At 43.0% G+C, this 17204-nt stretch overlaps 1 protein-coding gene across 2 annotated transcripts in view; it reads right to left on the bottom strand.

Annotated features, from left to right (window-relative positions):
• Positions 1 to 15288, bottom strand: part of EDEM1 (ER degradation enhancing alpha-mannosidase like protein 1) — a 33200-nt gene extending 17912 nt beyond the window's left edge. The window contains exons 1-4 of one of the 2 annotated variants that reach the window (XM_039478881.2): positions 14550 to 15288; positions 8103 to 8175; positions 2769 to 2872; positions 178 to 349 (exon numbers count right to left, since the gene is read on the bottom strand). In XM_039478881.2, coding sequence (XP_039334815.1) covers positions 178 to 349; positions 2769 to 2872; positions 8103 to 8175; positions 14550 to 15058 — 858 coding nt within the window. In that variant the 5' untranslated portion in view covers positions 15059 to 15288. The remainder of the gene's footprint in view (positions 1 to 177; positions 350 to 2768; positions 2873 to 8102; positions 8176 to 14549) is intronic. The other variant, XM_003927168.4, reaches the window with a different exon arrangement.
• Positions 15289 to 17204: the final 1916 nt, after the last annotated feature.

Here is a 17204-nt window from a genome sequence, read left to right on the forward strand (position 1 = left end):
ATGCTGAATTAATTTCAAAATATTTACATCATATTTAAGGCCAAATTCTCCTAAAGACACTGCTTTTCTCCTCTATCTCCATCCCACTCCTTCTCCCAAATAAATTAATAAACAAAGAATTTTAATTCAGGAAGACAGTCAATTGTCAAACACAAAGGGTCAAACCAGTCTACCCACCCGAGGATATGGAATTCCTGTCTTGGTGTTTTCAAAAGCAGGGAGGAGCCGCACAGCCAGGTCATGGGCCATGTATAACAACTCATTATCATAATCCTTAATTGTCATGTCACCAAAGGGCTGCTTGGAGTCAGTTATTATTCTGTGAGCAGAAAGGAGGCTTCCCAGAACCCTGATGACAGGAAGAACAAAAACATAATACAATCATGTTGCTCATAAATGCTCATAATACAATTCACAAAGACAGAAGTACCTTCATATCCACATAGACTCAGAACCACCTGACGTCAGAGAGACCTGACTTAATGGCCTCTTAAATTACTTTCTAGCTCTAATAAAACATGACGGATTTTTGTTAACTATATTACTAAAAGAAAGGGAATCATTTATCCGAGGCTACCAAAAACAATACTGTTTAAAATATTAACAATTTTGGTAAATTAAATCTTAGAGCATTAAGAAAAGGGAGTTGGCTGGGTGCAATGGCTCATGCCTATAGTCCTAGCACTTTGCCAAGGGAGATGGATCGCTTAAGGCCAGGAGCTCAAGACCAGCTTGGGCAACAAAGCAACACCCTGTCTCTATTAAAAATAAAAATAAAAATAAAATAAGGCCAGGTGTGGTGGCTCACACCTGTAATCTCAGCACTTTAGGAGGCTGAGGCGAGTGGATCACCTGAGGTCGGGAGTTTAAGATCAACCTGACCAACACGGAGAAACCCCATCTCTACTAAAAATACAAAGAATTAGCCAGGCATGGTGGTGCATGCCTATAGCTACTTGGGAGGTTGAGGCAGAAGAATAGCTTGAACCTGGGAGGCAGAGGTTGTGGTGAGCTGAGATCACGCCAGTGCACTCAAGCCTGAATAATAACAGCAAAACTCCATCTCAAAATAAATAAATAAATAAATAAACAAATCGAATTAGCCAGGTGTGATGGCACACACCAGTAGTCCCAGATACTTGGGAGGCTGAGGTGGAAGGATCTCTTGAGCCTAGAAGTTGAAGGCTGCTATGATTATGCCACTACACTTCAGCCTGGGTAACAGAGCAGGACCCTCTCTCTTTAAAAAAAAGAAAAAAAAGGAAAAAAAGAGGGAGTGTACTAATTGTTCTCACAATATTGCCTATTAGTATTACTAAATTACTCTTGATTTATTTCACTTGGGGAAAACACTCATAAAAAACAGAAGCTGAGCATGGTGGCATTTGCCTCTAGTCCCAGCTACTTCAGAGGCTGAGGTGGGAGGATCGTTTGAGCCAGGAGTTCAAGGCTGTAGTGAATTGTAATAGCACCACTGCACTCCAGCCTGGGCAACAGAGTAAGACCCTCCTCTAAAAATAAAAAAATTAATTTAAATTAAAAAAAAAAAAAAACAGAGAAAGGCAAGACAACAATTACTAAGTAATTTTTGTAGTTTTGGCTGCCAAGCAACTGTTGAACTTCCCTAACACCTTAACATCTAGTAAAGCAGCAAGGTGAGGAGGAGGAGGAGAGAATGACCTCCTGAGAGGGAGCAGGCTAACAGCTTACACCTATATCCTTGTAGACCCATAGAGTATACCCTTGTAGACCCTTGTAGAGTCCCATTCTAATGATCTGAAGTAGACTGTGACATATGTTAGAACAAAGGTTTTGACAATTCTAATTTTAAATAAGTATTACAACTGTTAACTGGAATGTTATGCAGTAATACAATTTTTAAAAAATTTAAACAGGAAAATAATCACAACAACTTAAAGCAAAGAAATCAATATACAACATACTATGTATAGAGCATGATCCCAATGCACTTAACAAAGAGAGAGAAAGAGGGAGAGAGGGAGAGAGAAATAGAAGAGATAGATTTAACAAGGATAACATACTAAAATGGTAAGCAGTGATTTTCCGTGGGTAGTGAGATTGGGAACTCTCATTTCCTTCAGAAATAGGTAGGGGTTTTCCGAGGACATCATGAAAGACATAAATGAGATCAGACTATAAAGAGAAACCATGAAATTCTGTACAAGACAGACACCTATTTTACACCCCCATTAAAACAAATGTGCCAAGGTATGGGGGCTCACGCCTGTAATCCCAGAATTTTGGGAGGCCGAGGCAGACGGATCACTTACGATCAGGAGTTTGAGACCAGCTGGCCAACATGGTGAAACCCTGTCTCTACTAAAAATACAAGAATTAGCCAGGTGTGGTGGTAGGTGCCTGTAATTCCAGCTACTAGGGAGGCTGAGGCATGAGAATCCCTTGTACCTGGGAGGTGGAGATTGCAATGAGCCAAGATTGTGCCACTGCCCTCCAGCCTGGGTGGCAGAGACTCCATTTCAGAAAAAAAAAAGAAGAAAAGTTTAATCTATAAAAACAAAACAAAATATAAATGTGTCTTTCCCTTCAGTCCAGAATGTGATTACTTTGAAACAATTGTTCCAATTTTGATAAATATGATATGAATATCAAGAATGCACACTGTACCCATAAAGCCCTTAAGGACTCCCTGCCTGGATCTTGGGGCTAGGAGACCCTCATGGAAATTTTTCTCCTTAAACACATAAAAAGAAGTCTTCAACTCATTTTATGAATATTAATTATTTTACCTTATCGTGGCCTCAAAAACTTGGACGGTAGAATCTTTGTCAAATGAAACTGTGTTGATCACTAACTTGACTGCTTTCTGGAACTCGGATGAATTTCCCATTATCTTTAAAAAGAGGAACACAGGTCATTACAGCAACTTGAAATGAAACTGAGGCTATATCATCACAGCAGCCCAGTCCCTTCATCTAAATGTCTGTATGTGGTTTTGCTACCACAGGAGTAGAAACATGAGGTAGAAAAGCACAGTTATTTCTTAGAATATATTCGTGGCACAGGGAAGGCCCATTTCCTCCAACTCAAGACAAATGACAAAACTGTGAAAATAATTCCTTGTAAAATCATTGGCATTCCTCATCTTTCTGACTCTCTCCAGCAAAATTCACTATGATCTTATATAACACGCCAGGCATTGTGGTTTCTAAAACTTCTGGCAGATATACAAATAAATCAGAAAACTGAAGAAACAAAAATACATCTTTCTCTCTGCTCCTCAAATAAATCAGCAACTTGGGTGCTTGGCTCTTAGGAGACCAAAACATCTGGAAAATTGAACTTGTCGCTTGTTATCCAGATGTCTAAACATTTTGAGAAATAGTAGTTAATGTCTTTTGGAGCACAAGAACAAAACATACAAATAATAAGCTCTATGTCCTTTTTAAAAATTGATCTAGTTCTATTAATGACACACACAAACGAATGTTCATTGCAGCACTGTTTACAATAGCAAAGACTTGGAACCAACCCAAATGCCCATCTACGACAGACTGGACAGGGAAAATGTGGCACATATATACCATGGAATACTATGCAGCCATAAAAAACGATGCGTTCGTGTCCTTTGTAGGGACATGGATGAACCTGGAAACCATCATTCTCAGCAGACTGACACAAGAACAGAAAATCAAACACTACATGTTCTCACTCATAGTGGGTGTTGAACAATGAGAACACATGGACACAGGGAGGGGAGCATCACACACTGGGGTCTGTCTGGAGGAAAAAGGGGATGGACAGAAGGGGTTGGGGAGTTGGGGAGAGACAGCATGGGGAGAAATGCTAGATACAGGTAATGGGGAGGAAGGCAGAAAATCACACTGCCATGTGTGTACCTATGCAACAATCTTGCATGTTCTTCACATATACCCCAAAAGCTAAAATGCAATTAAAAAATTAAAAAATTAAAATAATTTAAAAAACGATGAGTTCGTGTCCTTTGTGGGGACATGGATGAACCTGGGAACCATCATTCTCAGCAAACTGACACAAGAACAGAAAATCAAACACTGCATGTTCTGACTCATAGGCAGGTGTTGAACAACAAGAACACAAGGACACAGGGAGGGGAGCATCACATACTGGGGTTTATGGGGAGGAAGTAGGGGAGGGACAGCGGAGGGTGGGGAGTTGGGGAAGAATAACATGGGGAGATGCCAGATATAGGTGATGGGGAGGAAGGCAGCAAACCACATTGCCATGTATGTACCTATGCAACAAGCTTGCATTTTCTTCACATGTACCCCAAAACCTAAAATGCAATAAAATATATTAAAACAAAAAATTTTTAAAAACTGATCTAGAATTATGCTTCCTATTTTGGATGCGTAGATAATGATGTCACACTAAGCTACTCTCTCCTATGTGAAGCACAGTTGGGCATCAAACTTTATAGATTAACCTGAATGGAACTGATTTCATTCCACTCAAAATTTTGTGACAACCCTGGGACCATAATGTCAATATAAGAACATACTGTTAAAGAAAAATAAATTTCTGGGAACCCAAAATCACTAAGCCAAAGAGAAAAGTCAAGCTGGGAGCTGTAACAGATAAACCTGCCTCCCCTTTTATTCCTAAATAAGACAGCTACAATGATAAAAAAGCTATGTATGTCCCTCACAATTCATCTACAAAGACAGTCCTGTGGGCCTCAAGATCTTCACCCCAAAACAATTCTGCTAAATTTCACCCTGGCAATGTAAATTGATCATTATCTTCACAGGTGCCAACAAGGGACAGAACTCAGTCTGCTCACCTGAGAAAAATGCGTATCTAATTGTTTCCTCTGCCCTATTATTTATGTAAAAATGCAGACTCACTTAGCCAGACAAGGGCATAAGTGACTATTCCTTTAGCTTTGTCACAGGTAAATTGTGTATTCAGTGGAAGGCTAATCAGACAGTCAAAAGAAATGCAACCAGCTATGCAGGGTGGCTGACTTCTGTAAGATCAGTACTTAGGGAGACCGAGGCAATCAGATCACTTGAGGCCAGGAGTTTAAGACAAGCCTAGCCAACATGGTGAAACTCCAACTCTACTAAAAATACAAAAATTAGCCAGGCATAGTGGCACACACTTGTAATTCCAGCTACTTCAGAGGCTGAGGCACAAGAACTGCTTGAGCCCATGGGAAGGCAGAGGTTACAGTAAGCCGAGATTGCACCACTGCACTCCAGCCTGGGCAACAGAGCAAGACTCTGTCTCAACAAAAAAGAAATGTAATCATCTGTCTTTTATCTACTTATGACCTGGAAGTACCCCCTCACCCCACTCCCACCACTTCAAGTTGTCCCATTTTTCTAGACCAAACCAATGTACATCTTACACATATTGATTGATGTCTCATGTCTCCTGAAATGTTTAAAACCAAGCTGTGCCCAACTACCCTGGGCGATGTCATCAGGACCTCCTGAGGCTGTGTCAAGGGTGTGTCTTTAACCTTGGCAAAATAAACTTTCTAAATTAACTGAGACACTAGTGTTTCTTCATCAGACACTACTATTTTCAAGTATGTCTTATTTCCTAATATTTATTGGTCTACTACACTTTTTTCCATCTCATCGTTATTTTGCTGTGACCTACAGAGTAAGTACAGACATTTCTAGGTTTCAGTTCTTTCTTTTTAGAAAATGATGCAATAATGCTGCAAGTTGCATCCAATAGTCAGGGGACTGCTATACTCACAGTGTTTCCATACCACATCTGTTAAAACCTGTTTAAATATTAGCAAAAGAAAAGGAAAACCTCAACAGAAGTAACACCTGAAAAATAACCCTGTAGCACTAAAGGCCGGATATTCTACAATGAAAACCACAGAGATGGGTCTGTTTCCTTACAGATGTTTACCAGCAACAATATCTGGTGAAGCTGCAGGTGCTGACATGAGCTCAACTCAAGCGAGGATGGTGAAGGAAGTCAACAACTCCTACTTATTGTAGTTTACCATTATGGTCAGATAGCTACAGAACCCCAAGTAACCATGTTCTGAAATCACTCACTCACGTTTGAAAAAGGCTGAATGGGACAGAGAGCTTAACGGGTTTGTCTGTTCGACTGTAAAATTTCTCAGTCTTTAAAATGCTTATGGGCACTATGGCTCTCTCATAGTGGGTCCAGACATACAGAATTTCTCAAGTTCATTTGGAAACATAACTGTTCTTTCAGGGAATAAATGCCTTTAGAATCTGTTTCGAATTCATTTTTTTGAACAAACAACTGCACTGCTACTAAGCACCAGACACCATTAACTGTGAGGGAAAGTATGGCAAACAACAGAATAGCAAGCATGGTAGGGGGATAAAAAGACAAAATAGGGCAAAAAAAAAAAAAAAAAAAAAAAAAAAGCCAGCTATTCAGGAGGCTGAGGCAGGAGAATCACTTGAACCCAGGAGGCGGAGGTTGCAGTGAGCTGAGATCACGCCACTGCAGCCCAGCCTGGCGCGACAGAGTGAGATTCCATCTCAAAAAAAAAAAAAGAAGTAAGCTTTCATCATGAGCTATACATAACTCTTAGGACGTTTCCTTTAAGCAACACTTGTAGGCTGAGTCAGCCTCTGGTATCATCAACAAATTAGTTCTAAGGTCGAACATACTTGTCTGGGCACATTTTGATCACTGATGGTAAATGACTGAAACACAACAGCAATAACTTCAGAAGGAGACATTGGGAAACATGCTTTGCAATTTAAATTATACTAAATCAGTACCCCATATTTCCTATTAGACCACGGGCCTAGTCCTATTTCTATTACTTATTTATAAAATGATGTAGAATGATCTCTCAAGCTCCTTCCAAATTGTGGTAATTCTACTACTAGCAAGAGACTATACAATCATAATGCAAACCTGGCTAGCACATTACCCAATTCCTTTGTGTGTATGTGTGTGAGAGATGAAGTCTCACTCTGTCTCCCAGGCTGGAGTGCAGTGGTGCAATCTCAGCTCACTGTAACCTCCGCCATCTGGGTTCAAGTGATTCTCCTGCGTCAGCTTCTCCAGTGGCTAGGATTACAGGTGTCCGCCACCATGCCCAGCTAATTTTTATATTTTTAGTAGCAAAGAGGTTTTACCACGTTGGCCAGGCTGGTCTAAAACTCCTGACCTCAGGTGATCCTCCTGCCTCCACTGCCCTAAGTGTTGTGATTACAGGCGTAAGCCACTACATGCAGCCCTAATTCTAACTCCTAACAGACAGCTTTAAACTCTTCTACAGCATGTTAAAAGAAACAAGACTAAATTACCAAGCACAAGATTTGGGCTAGACCGCAATGAGAATTTTCTCATGGTAAAGGCTTGCTGGACAATGAAGGAAGGCAAAGAGGATGTAAAATCACCTTTACTAAGAAGATTTTAAAACACTATGCTGGAATACAGTCACCTGGAAACTTTTATGGCAAAAGGTGAAGCAGATGAAGCACACAGACATGGCACTGTGCACCAAGTGCCACACTCCCTTCAAGGTGCTTCTGGGTATCTGCTCAAGGGTCTCCAGTTCTCCAGACTCAATGAGCAAAACCACAGGATGAGGAGATAATGTCAGCACCCATTTCGGCAGCTCAGGCATGGAGTGTCCACAAAATAGGAAGTAGCAAATAAAAGAGAAGGATTTTTAGAGAGCCCCACATAAGGACTGGCACTAGGGCTCCAGCTTGCCCTTGGGAGAGCAAGTAGCTAGATGGTATTTTAGGGTACCTGCCGACCCTAAGATCTTCTCTCTTTTACTCCTGTAATAGCAACTAGAGTAATTATCAATATTAATGAGATTCGCTATAGGTTCTTTTAGGGAAGACACAAACTGGTAAAAAAGAAAAAAAAACAGGTTCCCTAAAATCAATCATACATTTCTTCTCCTTTTTTTAATGGAATCACATCTCCAGTCATTTAACCTTCAACACTTTTCCTGTTCTCCCCATTAAGGTCATTAAAGTAAGTAACAGTTATCAAAGCTGACAATACATTTTGACTTATCAGGGTCCTTGGAATTCCTATTGCTGGAGGGAACTAGGGATAATCAACTCCAAAACATCTCAATTTTTTTAAAAAAGGTGAACACTTACTGCAAGTGTATCCAATGCATCAACAAGAGTCAATGAGTAGTTCCCTAGCACATCATTGATGTTCAGATTTGAACTGAAAAAGAAAATTAAAATTAAACAAAAAGACTTTATTTTAAAAGAGAAGACAATAAAACTAAACACCCATCAGAAACTATAATTGCCAGCAACTCTTATTTATTCAGGAACTAGTTACGGGTGAATTAGTATGGCAAAGGTCTTTCTATCCCAGAAGCAACACTTTCTATGGTGTCCATAAGTAGAATCGAGTCACAAAATTGCAGAGACACGCTTGTACTAGAGTGGAAAGAATGCTCATGGGAAGTCAGGAGGCTGTGAGTCATCTCCTCTCTCTGAGATTCAGGTTTACCACCAGAGACAATCTCTTTAGTCCTGTCCAACTTTAAAAAGCTCTGATTTCACCATTATTAGGAAGAAGAGCCCTTGTCATACGACCCACCTGTAATACTTTAATACAGAAATTAGACACCACAGCCTATCATACACAAAAAAGAAGTAAACATGTTCATTTACAGTGTCAATATTACTCATCTGCCCTATGATTGGGGGTATGAATTCTTTATACCATTTCTTCATTAACGTCTCATCCAAAGGGTCTCCGTTATTTCCATTAATTCTGAGATATCATTTAACATGAACCAAAGCAGGAATTGAGGCCTTTCTTCCTTCATAACTGGAGCTACATAAATGTTTCTGCCACACACCTCTCACCCCCAAAATCAACACCAATTTTCCATTCTGAAACAACCTCAAGAAACCAACGTCAGGATGGCAATGACGGTGAAGCTCCTCAGGGACTGTGCTATCTCTTTATAACACTTAAAAAAAAAAAAAAAAAAAAAAAAACTAATACATCTGGGAGAGGAGGGATGAAGAACTAGCGAAAGCAATAAAGGACAGTTTGAGAAATTCTGGGGGCTTCATTTATTCCTTTGACCCATTCCCACAAACCCAGAAAATAAGTGCAGATGCTTGGAAAAAATGATAGTAAGAGAAGACATAAGACAACTGTTTAAAGATTTTATTAGCAACCAAAGCAAAAAAGCTCCAGTTTTATTTCCAGCAAGATTCATTAATATCTGCAGTCTTGCATCGTATCCCAGAGCACTTTAACTGCTCTTCGGGTCACCTAATGGTCCTTATCTCACTTCCCAGTGAGAGAAGCCTCTGGTGCACAGCACCTCCCATGTTGTGATGGCTTGCTGTGTTCTCTGAAAGGCCTGTGCCTCAGCTGAAGAGAAATGGGGCTTATGTAAAAGAACATAACAACTCCAATGTCTGATTTTATTTGAACCTTCCAGTTGCCTTGTTTTATGCTGTTATGCCACCTAATCTAAGGCAAACAATTTATAGTAAAATCTTAGATACAGTTTTTTGAAACAAGGTCTATATGGGGGCTATAGCTATCTCATTTCCTATAAGCTGCGAAGTGAGTAAACTGCTTGGCTGGAAAATTACACCTGTTTCTTCTATCGGTTGAGTCTTTGAAAATAAACTTAGACGATAGCAAAAGGTCCCCTCAAGGTGAGAGCTATGGATTCAAATATGCCTCTCAAAGGCAAGTGACAGCCAAGAAGAACACAAAAAATGCCAGGGTTGCAGGAAGAGCTCCAAGGAGACAAGGAGGTCCTCACACCAAATTATGCCAACTCAAGAATGTTCTGCTGTGTGTAAATATTTAACTATGTTGCTCTGCGCTTAGAAACAGAGTGGGCTTTAACAGCCCACCTCATCAGAAAATAGCTCCCTCATCACATAGCATCCAAGCTAGATGGCAATCAGGAGAAACACATGTAACTCCCCACTCCTGAGTCACACCGAGAACTGTGGCATGTGTCACTCTCTCCACCTGCACAGGCCCATGGAAGGAAGGTACTCACTGTGAGCACTGAACTCCTTTCTATGTTTTATTGTGCTTTGCCTTTTAATCTATAACTAAAAGAGACCCAGTCTTAAAATATTTCTTTTACCATGCCCAAGCAGTCAATAAAAATTAATGAGTTGCCACAGGAGAGAAAAAAAAAGTATTTGCAGTAAACATGGGGTTCCTTCTCTCCACTCTAGTCAGACAAATCCACTCCAAGATCTGGGGTATTCATTAGCACACTTTCAATTCTTTCTTACCAAATAATTCCTACATCCTCTTTCAAAATGTGCCAAAATAAGGGGGAAGTGGGAGTGAGGATGAAGGAAAAAAAAAAAAATAAACACCGTAAAACTCTCCTGGCCTAACAGCACAAAATTATTATGACTCCATATATGCCAACCCATTATGCAGGTAAGATTCTGGATTTGTTCTTTGTAGACATTCTTGTCAACATCCAGCCTAACCTGATAACTATAAGTGCATCAAGCCAAGAATCTCAATACCTTTCCCTGTAACCAGCTGGCTGAACTGCACAACTAAATGCTCCACTTACTTCACCAGGTACAAATGCTCATGGCATTCACCGCCCTGTGAATTCTTAAAGTTCGCCTCAAAAGAGAAAAGATGGAGAAAACCATGGCCTTTGATAGAAAATTTTTATTATGCAGCTCACAAAATCAAACATACGTTTTTAAAAAATTCCCACGTAGACTTAACATGTAACAGCTGTTCAGAAATCTACCTGGCGTGGTGTAGGCACAGAGATAATACAAGAAACAGTCCCTGTGTTCAAGGGATGGATAATCTGGAGAGATAAGACAAAGGGAAACGAAGGTGAATACACAACAGCACTCAATTCTCAAACAAGGTTAAAATGTGGAATCACAGCTCAAAGAAAAGGAATCAAAAGGAGAATTGAGTAAATCAAAGAGAATCATCTTCAAACAGTTAGATGGTATCATGGAAACAACACGAGTCTGACTCTGAAAGAGGGCAGGACTGTTCAAAGAAAGAGGAATGTAGAGGAGGCCATCTTGAGCTAGTAGTACCTAAGCATTTGCGGGGCAGGTGTTTGTTTGGCTTGAGATTTGCCTTGTTGTTTTAATAGCAATACAGTAGAGAAGAAATTGAGAATGGTCATGTGTGCAAAGTCCAAACTATAGTTTACCATTCACAGGATTACAAAAATATAATATCCACATTTACTCAAAGAAACTTTAAATTTGGAACCTCCAACCCAAACTGAGGATGTGAGAAAAATGGACTTTGCATAGTTATCTGAAGTTAGAAAGATTTGCTATTTTTAGAGTACTCAGGTTTTATTTACTTCATGTTAACTCCCTACCAAACACCTCCCCAAGAACACGTCACGTGTACTTGATGCAAGATAAGCTTGGAGTGGCCAGGTGCCGTGGCTCACACGTGTAATCCTAGCACTTTGGGAGGCCGAGGTGGGTGGATCACCTAAGGTCAGGAGTTCAAGACCAGCCTGGCCATCATGGTGAAACCCCATCTTTAAAAAACAACAACAACAAAAGATAAGCTTGGAGTACATATGAATACAGAGAAAAGGTTAAGAGTGTTTTGCACCAATATTTTGTATGTATACTTTTTATATAATAGTCTAATGGCAAATTCACTCTCGTTAAATGAATCATTAGAATACATTCGATTTTTTTAAATCTGAAAGATTTTTGGCTGGGCTTAGTGGCTCACACCTATAATCCCAGCACCTTGGGAAGCCAAGGCAGGAAGACTGTTTGAGGCCAGGGGTTCGAGACCAACCTAGACAACAAAGTGAAACCGCATTTCTACAGAATTTTTTTTTTTTTTAATTAGCCAAGCATGGTGGGACAACACCTCTAGTCCCACCTATTTTGGAAGCTGAGGTGGAAGGGCTGCTTGAGCCCAGGATTTCAAGCCTGCAATGAGCTATGACTATGCCACTGCACTACAGCCTGGGTGATAGAACAAGACTTTGTCCATTAAACAAACACACAAAAAATATGATTTTTATTATAGATTAGTTTGGGGACGTGAAGTACTATCCTGTTTCAAAGCCAGCATGACACACTCTGGTTCTAAACTTTCCTCAAGACCTAGTATTTGATAGCACAACAGGAGGACTACAGTCAACAATAATTTAAATGTACATTTAAAAATAACTCAGTATAACTGGATTGTTTACAACACAAAGGAAAAATGCTTGAGGGGTTGGATACCCAATTTTCCATGATGTGATTATGACGAATTGCAAGTCTGTGCCAAAATATCTCATGTACTCTATAAATATATATACCTACTCTGTACTAAAATTAAATTTTTTTTTAATATTTGAAAAATAGCAAAGCCTGAGAGGAGTTAAAGGAAGGAGAGTACAAAAAATTAACTTTTCTACTCTTTGTAAGTGGCAAGTGTAAGGAGTCTACTCAAAGCGTCTTTGGCCTCCTCAAAGACAACAAAGGTTTACCACCCAACAGCCCCACCCAACTCAGGGCAAAAGCCGTCCCTAATGCCATCCCAACCTCCCCAAACACCTTCTTTCCAATAACACATCAGCCTCAAACCTGACCTTAACTTACACATAACCTAACCAATGCATAACCAAACCAAGACACTCATCAGCAGTTCATCCTGAAATAAAGGCCAATGGCACACATGATACCACAAACTCCAGCAAGTAAAAATCAACCACTGCCTCACTCTGCCGCGAAGGGAGTCTTAAGGTTCTCCAGGTGCACTCTTAAGGTTCATTAAGAAAAACATTAAAATGTCATCAACTCACTCTCCAAAACATCATATTCTCAAATGAGAGTGTTACCACAATTCCCTGTTAAACTGTTTTCAACTTCAGTCTACCAGGTAAAAGGTAATCTGAGAAACAGCCTGTAAGCAAGAATAAAGGCACTGACTGAAAGTGCTCTCTCCCTTCTTATACCAAGTGTACTAGTGGAAAAGCACAAATTAAGATCCAAACTATGTACACATACTATGATTGCAACTAAGCAAAAAATGTGTAGGCATATGGGCAGGAGCTAGTGGCAAACATAAATTTAAAATAACTGGTGGGATTTTATGATCTTTTTCAAAATGTAATGATGTCGATTTAAAAAGAAAAAACAACAAAGCACGATGTAGCCTGACAAAAAAAAAAAAAAAGACCACAATTTAATGAGGTTTATTCCCCTCCCCAAAAAAAGTGAGATAGAAAATACATTTATAAATATAAAGTCTCCACCAGTTAAGTGAGCCAAATAATTCATACATTTCTTAAAATCTGGAAAGGCCAAATATTTTTCAAAATTTTTTTTTTTCTCAAAAAAATTGAGATAGAAACTACACCGATACGTATAAATGCTATGGTTCAGCAAGAAAAACTCATCCGTTTCCTACAATTTTCAAAAGGCTCAGTCCTTTGAATTTAGCCTGGGATGTTCCCTTGCTTCAGTAGAAATCACACTCTCAAACTGCAATTTAAAACATAAATTTTTAGGTGACCAAACCACTTTAAAAACTCAAGTCCGTTTAGTCTATAGTCTTCTTTATCAGAACCTAAGGACTGGATTCCACTGCTTTCCTCCAGGTAAAGAAAAATGCTTGCCCCAGACAGTGCCAAGACACTGAGCAAACCAACTCCCATTTAGGAGAGGGGAATCACTTATCTGGACTAACAGGGTCTATGGCAATGCACATTCCTTCCCTCCAGGTAAGAGGTCTTTAGCTGGGTGTGCTGCCCTCTTGGACTTTGATGTCAACAGCAGCGACCCCTGGACCTGAGCCTTTGCAAACAAGGCTGGTGGACTGTGAGGACTGTCTGACCTCCCCTGACAACCACGCCAGCAGAACGGGGGAATTTATAGGACAGATCGTACAGCGCAACGACGCTGACAGCGAATTCAACATACAATGAATTTCACCCCAAGTATCTGGACCTCAAATGTGGGCCACAGAGCATGCCTCCCCGCCACCTACCAACCCTGAGCCTAAGAAGCAGCCCCTGGGAAGCAGACAGGCTGTAACCCCGTTCTGCCTCAAACTCAACGGACGCCTTTGAAGCGAAGTCCCTTCTCGGGATCAACTCCCGGATTTTTACACAGAAAAGACCTGCGTGTGGAAATCTGATGGAGGTGGGGCGGGGGTTAAGCCTTGTTCTAAAGCTGCGTTTACACGGGGAGCACGGAGATTTCATTTAGAGTTTCTGTTCATCCGGAGGAGGGGCTCGAGATGGAAGTTGAAAGCCCTCCAACCAGCCCTTGGCACTGCCACTGTCCCTTCTGGTCTCTGGGCCTCAGTTTCCTCGTGTGTAAGACACTGAACTGGACAGCGGTTCCGAAGTTCGGAGATTCTGGAAGCATCGAGAGAGGAAGGCTACCAGCCCACCCCGCACCCTCAAGCTCGGGGATCCTCACGGGACTCAGGCGGGGCACGGCGCGGAAGCGCTGCCCGGGACCCTAACGGCCCCGGCGCCCTCGAGGGACCCGGAGGACAGAGGGCCGAACCCCGGCGCGGAGGGCGGAAGGAAGCGCGTGGGCGCGCGGCCCCAGGCGGCGGGGGCTACTCACGGGTCCCCGCGGTCAGGCCCACGGCCGCGGCAGTGGATGGGGTTGAGCTCGTCCTGGGGGAAGGCGTGCGCCATGTAGTTGTCGTAGCCGAAGACGAACATGCCCCGTGCCAGGTCGCGCATCTGGGCCCGCAGCTGCGGCGGGAAGGCGCCGCTGTAGCGCTTCTCGTACTCGTCCGGGCCGCGGCCCCGGCCGCCCAGCACGTAGCCCCAGTGGGCCGGGCCGCACACTCCCGGCTCCGGACGCCGCGAAGACTGCCGCGGGCCCCGCGCCGCCCCGGTTCCCGGCGGCTGCAGCCACGACGGCCCCGACAGCCCCCCGGGCCGGCCCACGGGGCCCGAGGCAGGCGACACAGGGCCGTCGGGGCTCCTCAGACGCTGGAAGCCGAAGCTGAGCGGGAAGCGCTGGTAGAAGCCCATGCTGGGCCCCAGCCCGAAGACGAGCCACAGTACTCCATGGAGGCCAAGCCGGAGGAGCACCAGCCCCAGGACGAGCGCTCGCCATTGCATGGTCGCGCGGGCGCCGCGGGCATTATTTTAAAGCGCGGGGGCCTCCCCCGTTCCCCGTCGACTACCTCACCCGGCGCTCGCCTCGAAGCCCGGCTCACTTCCCCTTTAAGGAACTCCCCCGTGACGCACCAGGAACTAGCCCATTGTCCCCAACCCCCAGGCTCTCGGGCGGGCCAGCCAGGACCCGCGTTCGCCGGCCCAGTGGCCCGAGATTGGCCCGGCCTGGGCGCGGCCTCCCGGGGCGCGGCCCGGGACTCCCTCCCGCGCGGTAGGCCGCCGGGACGTCCACGACGCCGCGAGGCCCCGCCCCTCACCCGGGCCCCGCCCCGCCGCCCAAGCCCCGCCCCCTGGGCGGTCCGGAGCCCGCAGGGGTTGGCGTGGCGAGCAGAAGCCGCTCCGGCTCAGGCGAGGGAACTTGCAGCCAATGGGAGCGCGGCACGGCAGCCGGACTCAGACTTGGCCCCAGACCGCCTGGCCTTGGGTAGGTCAGGTCCCTTTCTGGGCAGAGCGTGTGTCCGGCGGAGCTGACTGGAAAAAGCCACTCAGGTCTAGGTTAGTAGTGATGACAGTTAAAAGATAGATAAGGAAAAGAAGGAAAGGAACGTTTCTGCGTAAAAGGAGCTATTTTTGCAAATTGAGGGCAGAAGTTTTATAACTTAGGTGTGTGTTTATGGATGGGGTAGGATACTCCCTTTTAGCTCAAGGAGTACACAAAACAGTAGCATGAATTCTGCTCTTTTGATTTCAACACACAATTTGTAAGAATCGCTCATGTTGCTTGTAAAACGCATATGCCCAGATCCCTACCTATCGAACTCAACTGATCTTGGGAATATGCGCGTAAGTACTCTTGGGCAGTTCTTAGAAACTGGCAGTTTCAGGAAATACTGACTTATGTTATATTCCTTTTGTCTCGGAAATGCGATTTTTTAAAAAAGAGTAGGTAAGGTTGTGAGTAGGACTCAAGGCTGCCACCACCACCAAATTATTTACCAGATATATCTAAACATATCTTCTGTCCCTCCCATTCCACCATCTCTCCCTTGCACACGCAATTAATGACCTAACCTTTCAGGTGTGGGGTAGATTCCTAGTTAAATCACTTTACCCCTCTGTATCTACTTCCTATGATAACTAAGACGGTTGTAAATGTTAGCTCTAAAGGGCTATGGCTTTCACATAAAGATTCAGCGGTTTAGGCATTTATTTATTTTGCTTGCTGCGTTTAGAATTGGCTGTAAGGTTTGCCCTCCCTAAGTTTAGACCCTATGCCTGTTTCATCCGCGTTTCTGGAAAGCTTGGGAAGCAAGACCTTACTAGACCACCGAATCAGATATTGGCTGAGTGACCAAGTGAGTGCATAAAAAGGTAAGTTGTCAGGTGGCACTCTCATCACATTTTCAGGGTCAGAGGACTTTTTGAAATATAGAGGTGTAAGGGCAACTAAAAAACACTTGATTACAGGACATGGTAGCTGGCACATAGGAAGGTCCTCTCTGTTGGCCGAGCCTTGTTCTTTCCCAACATTGAGACGCTCCAAGCAGCTCAACCAGCAAAAAGATTACAAAGACAGCTTAAGCCAGGGTCTTAAGACTGACCACACGGCTTCTGCTTTTTCCCCCTCAGTGAAGGATGCCTAGGGACTGTGCTGGCAGCCCAGCTCCCGCCCTTGATCCTAAACTTCTGCCTTCCTGAAACTCACAAACTAAATGTGAATATTAAGTCGCATGTTGTATGTTTCCTTCCGGAGCTACTTTATTACAAATTTTGACTTAAATTTGATCTGGTTAACTAGAGGCCACATTGAGGACAGCTCCTGTCTTGATGTTAGAGAAAAACTCTTATAAAAAGTAAATCTTTTAATTTCCAGAGAAAACCATCCAACTCCTGAAAGATGCTCCTCATGGTAAAACTAATGGTTTTCAAAACCCTCTGACATGTGTGCTCATTTAATCTTCATAGAAAACATTGTAAGGCTTATTCCACAAACCATGAAAGAAATCAGGCTGGGGACTCCATTGTCAGAGCCTGTTGGCTCTAGGAAGGAAAAGAATTACTACGCTTTAGGGAAATTTGCAATTCAAATAGCTAGTCCTTGAGCAAAGACGGGTCCCTCTGCTCTTTTGACATTAGTGCCCTGCAAGGC

The sequence above is a fragment of the Saimiri boliviensis genome, chromosome 8 (assembly GCF_048565385.1).
Source record: "Saimiri boliviensis isolate mSaiBol1 chromosome 8, mSaiBol1.pri, whole genome shotgun sequence".
NCBI classification, from domain to species: Eukaryota; Metazoa; Chordata; class Mammalia; order Primates; family Cebidae; genus Saimiri; species Saimiri boliviensis.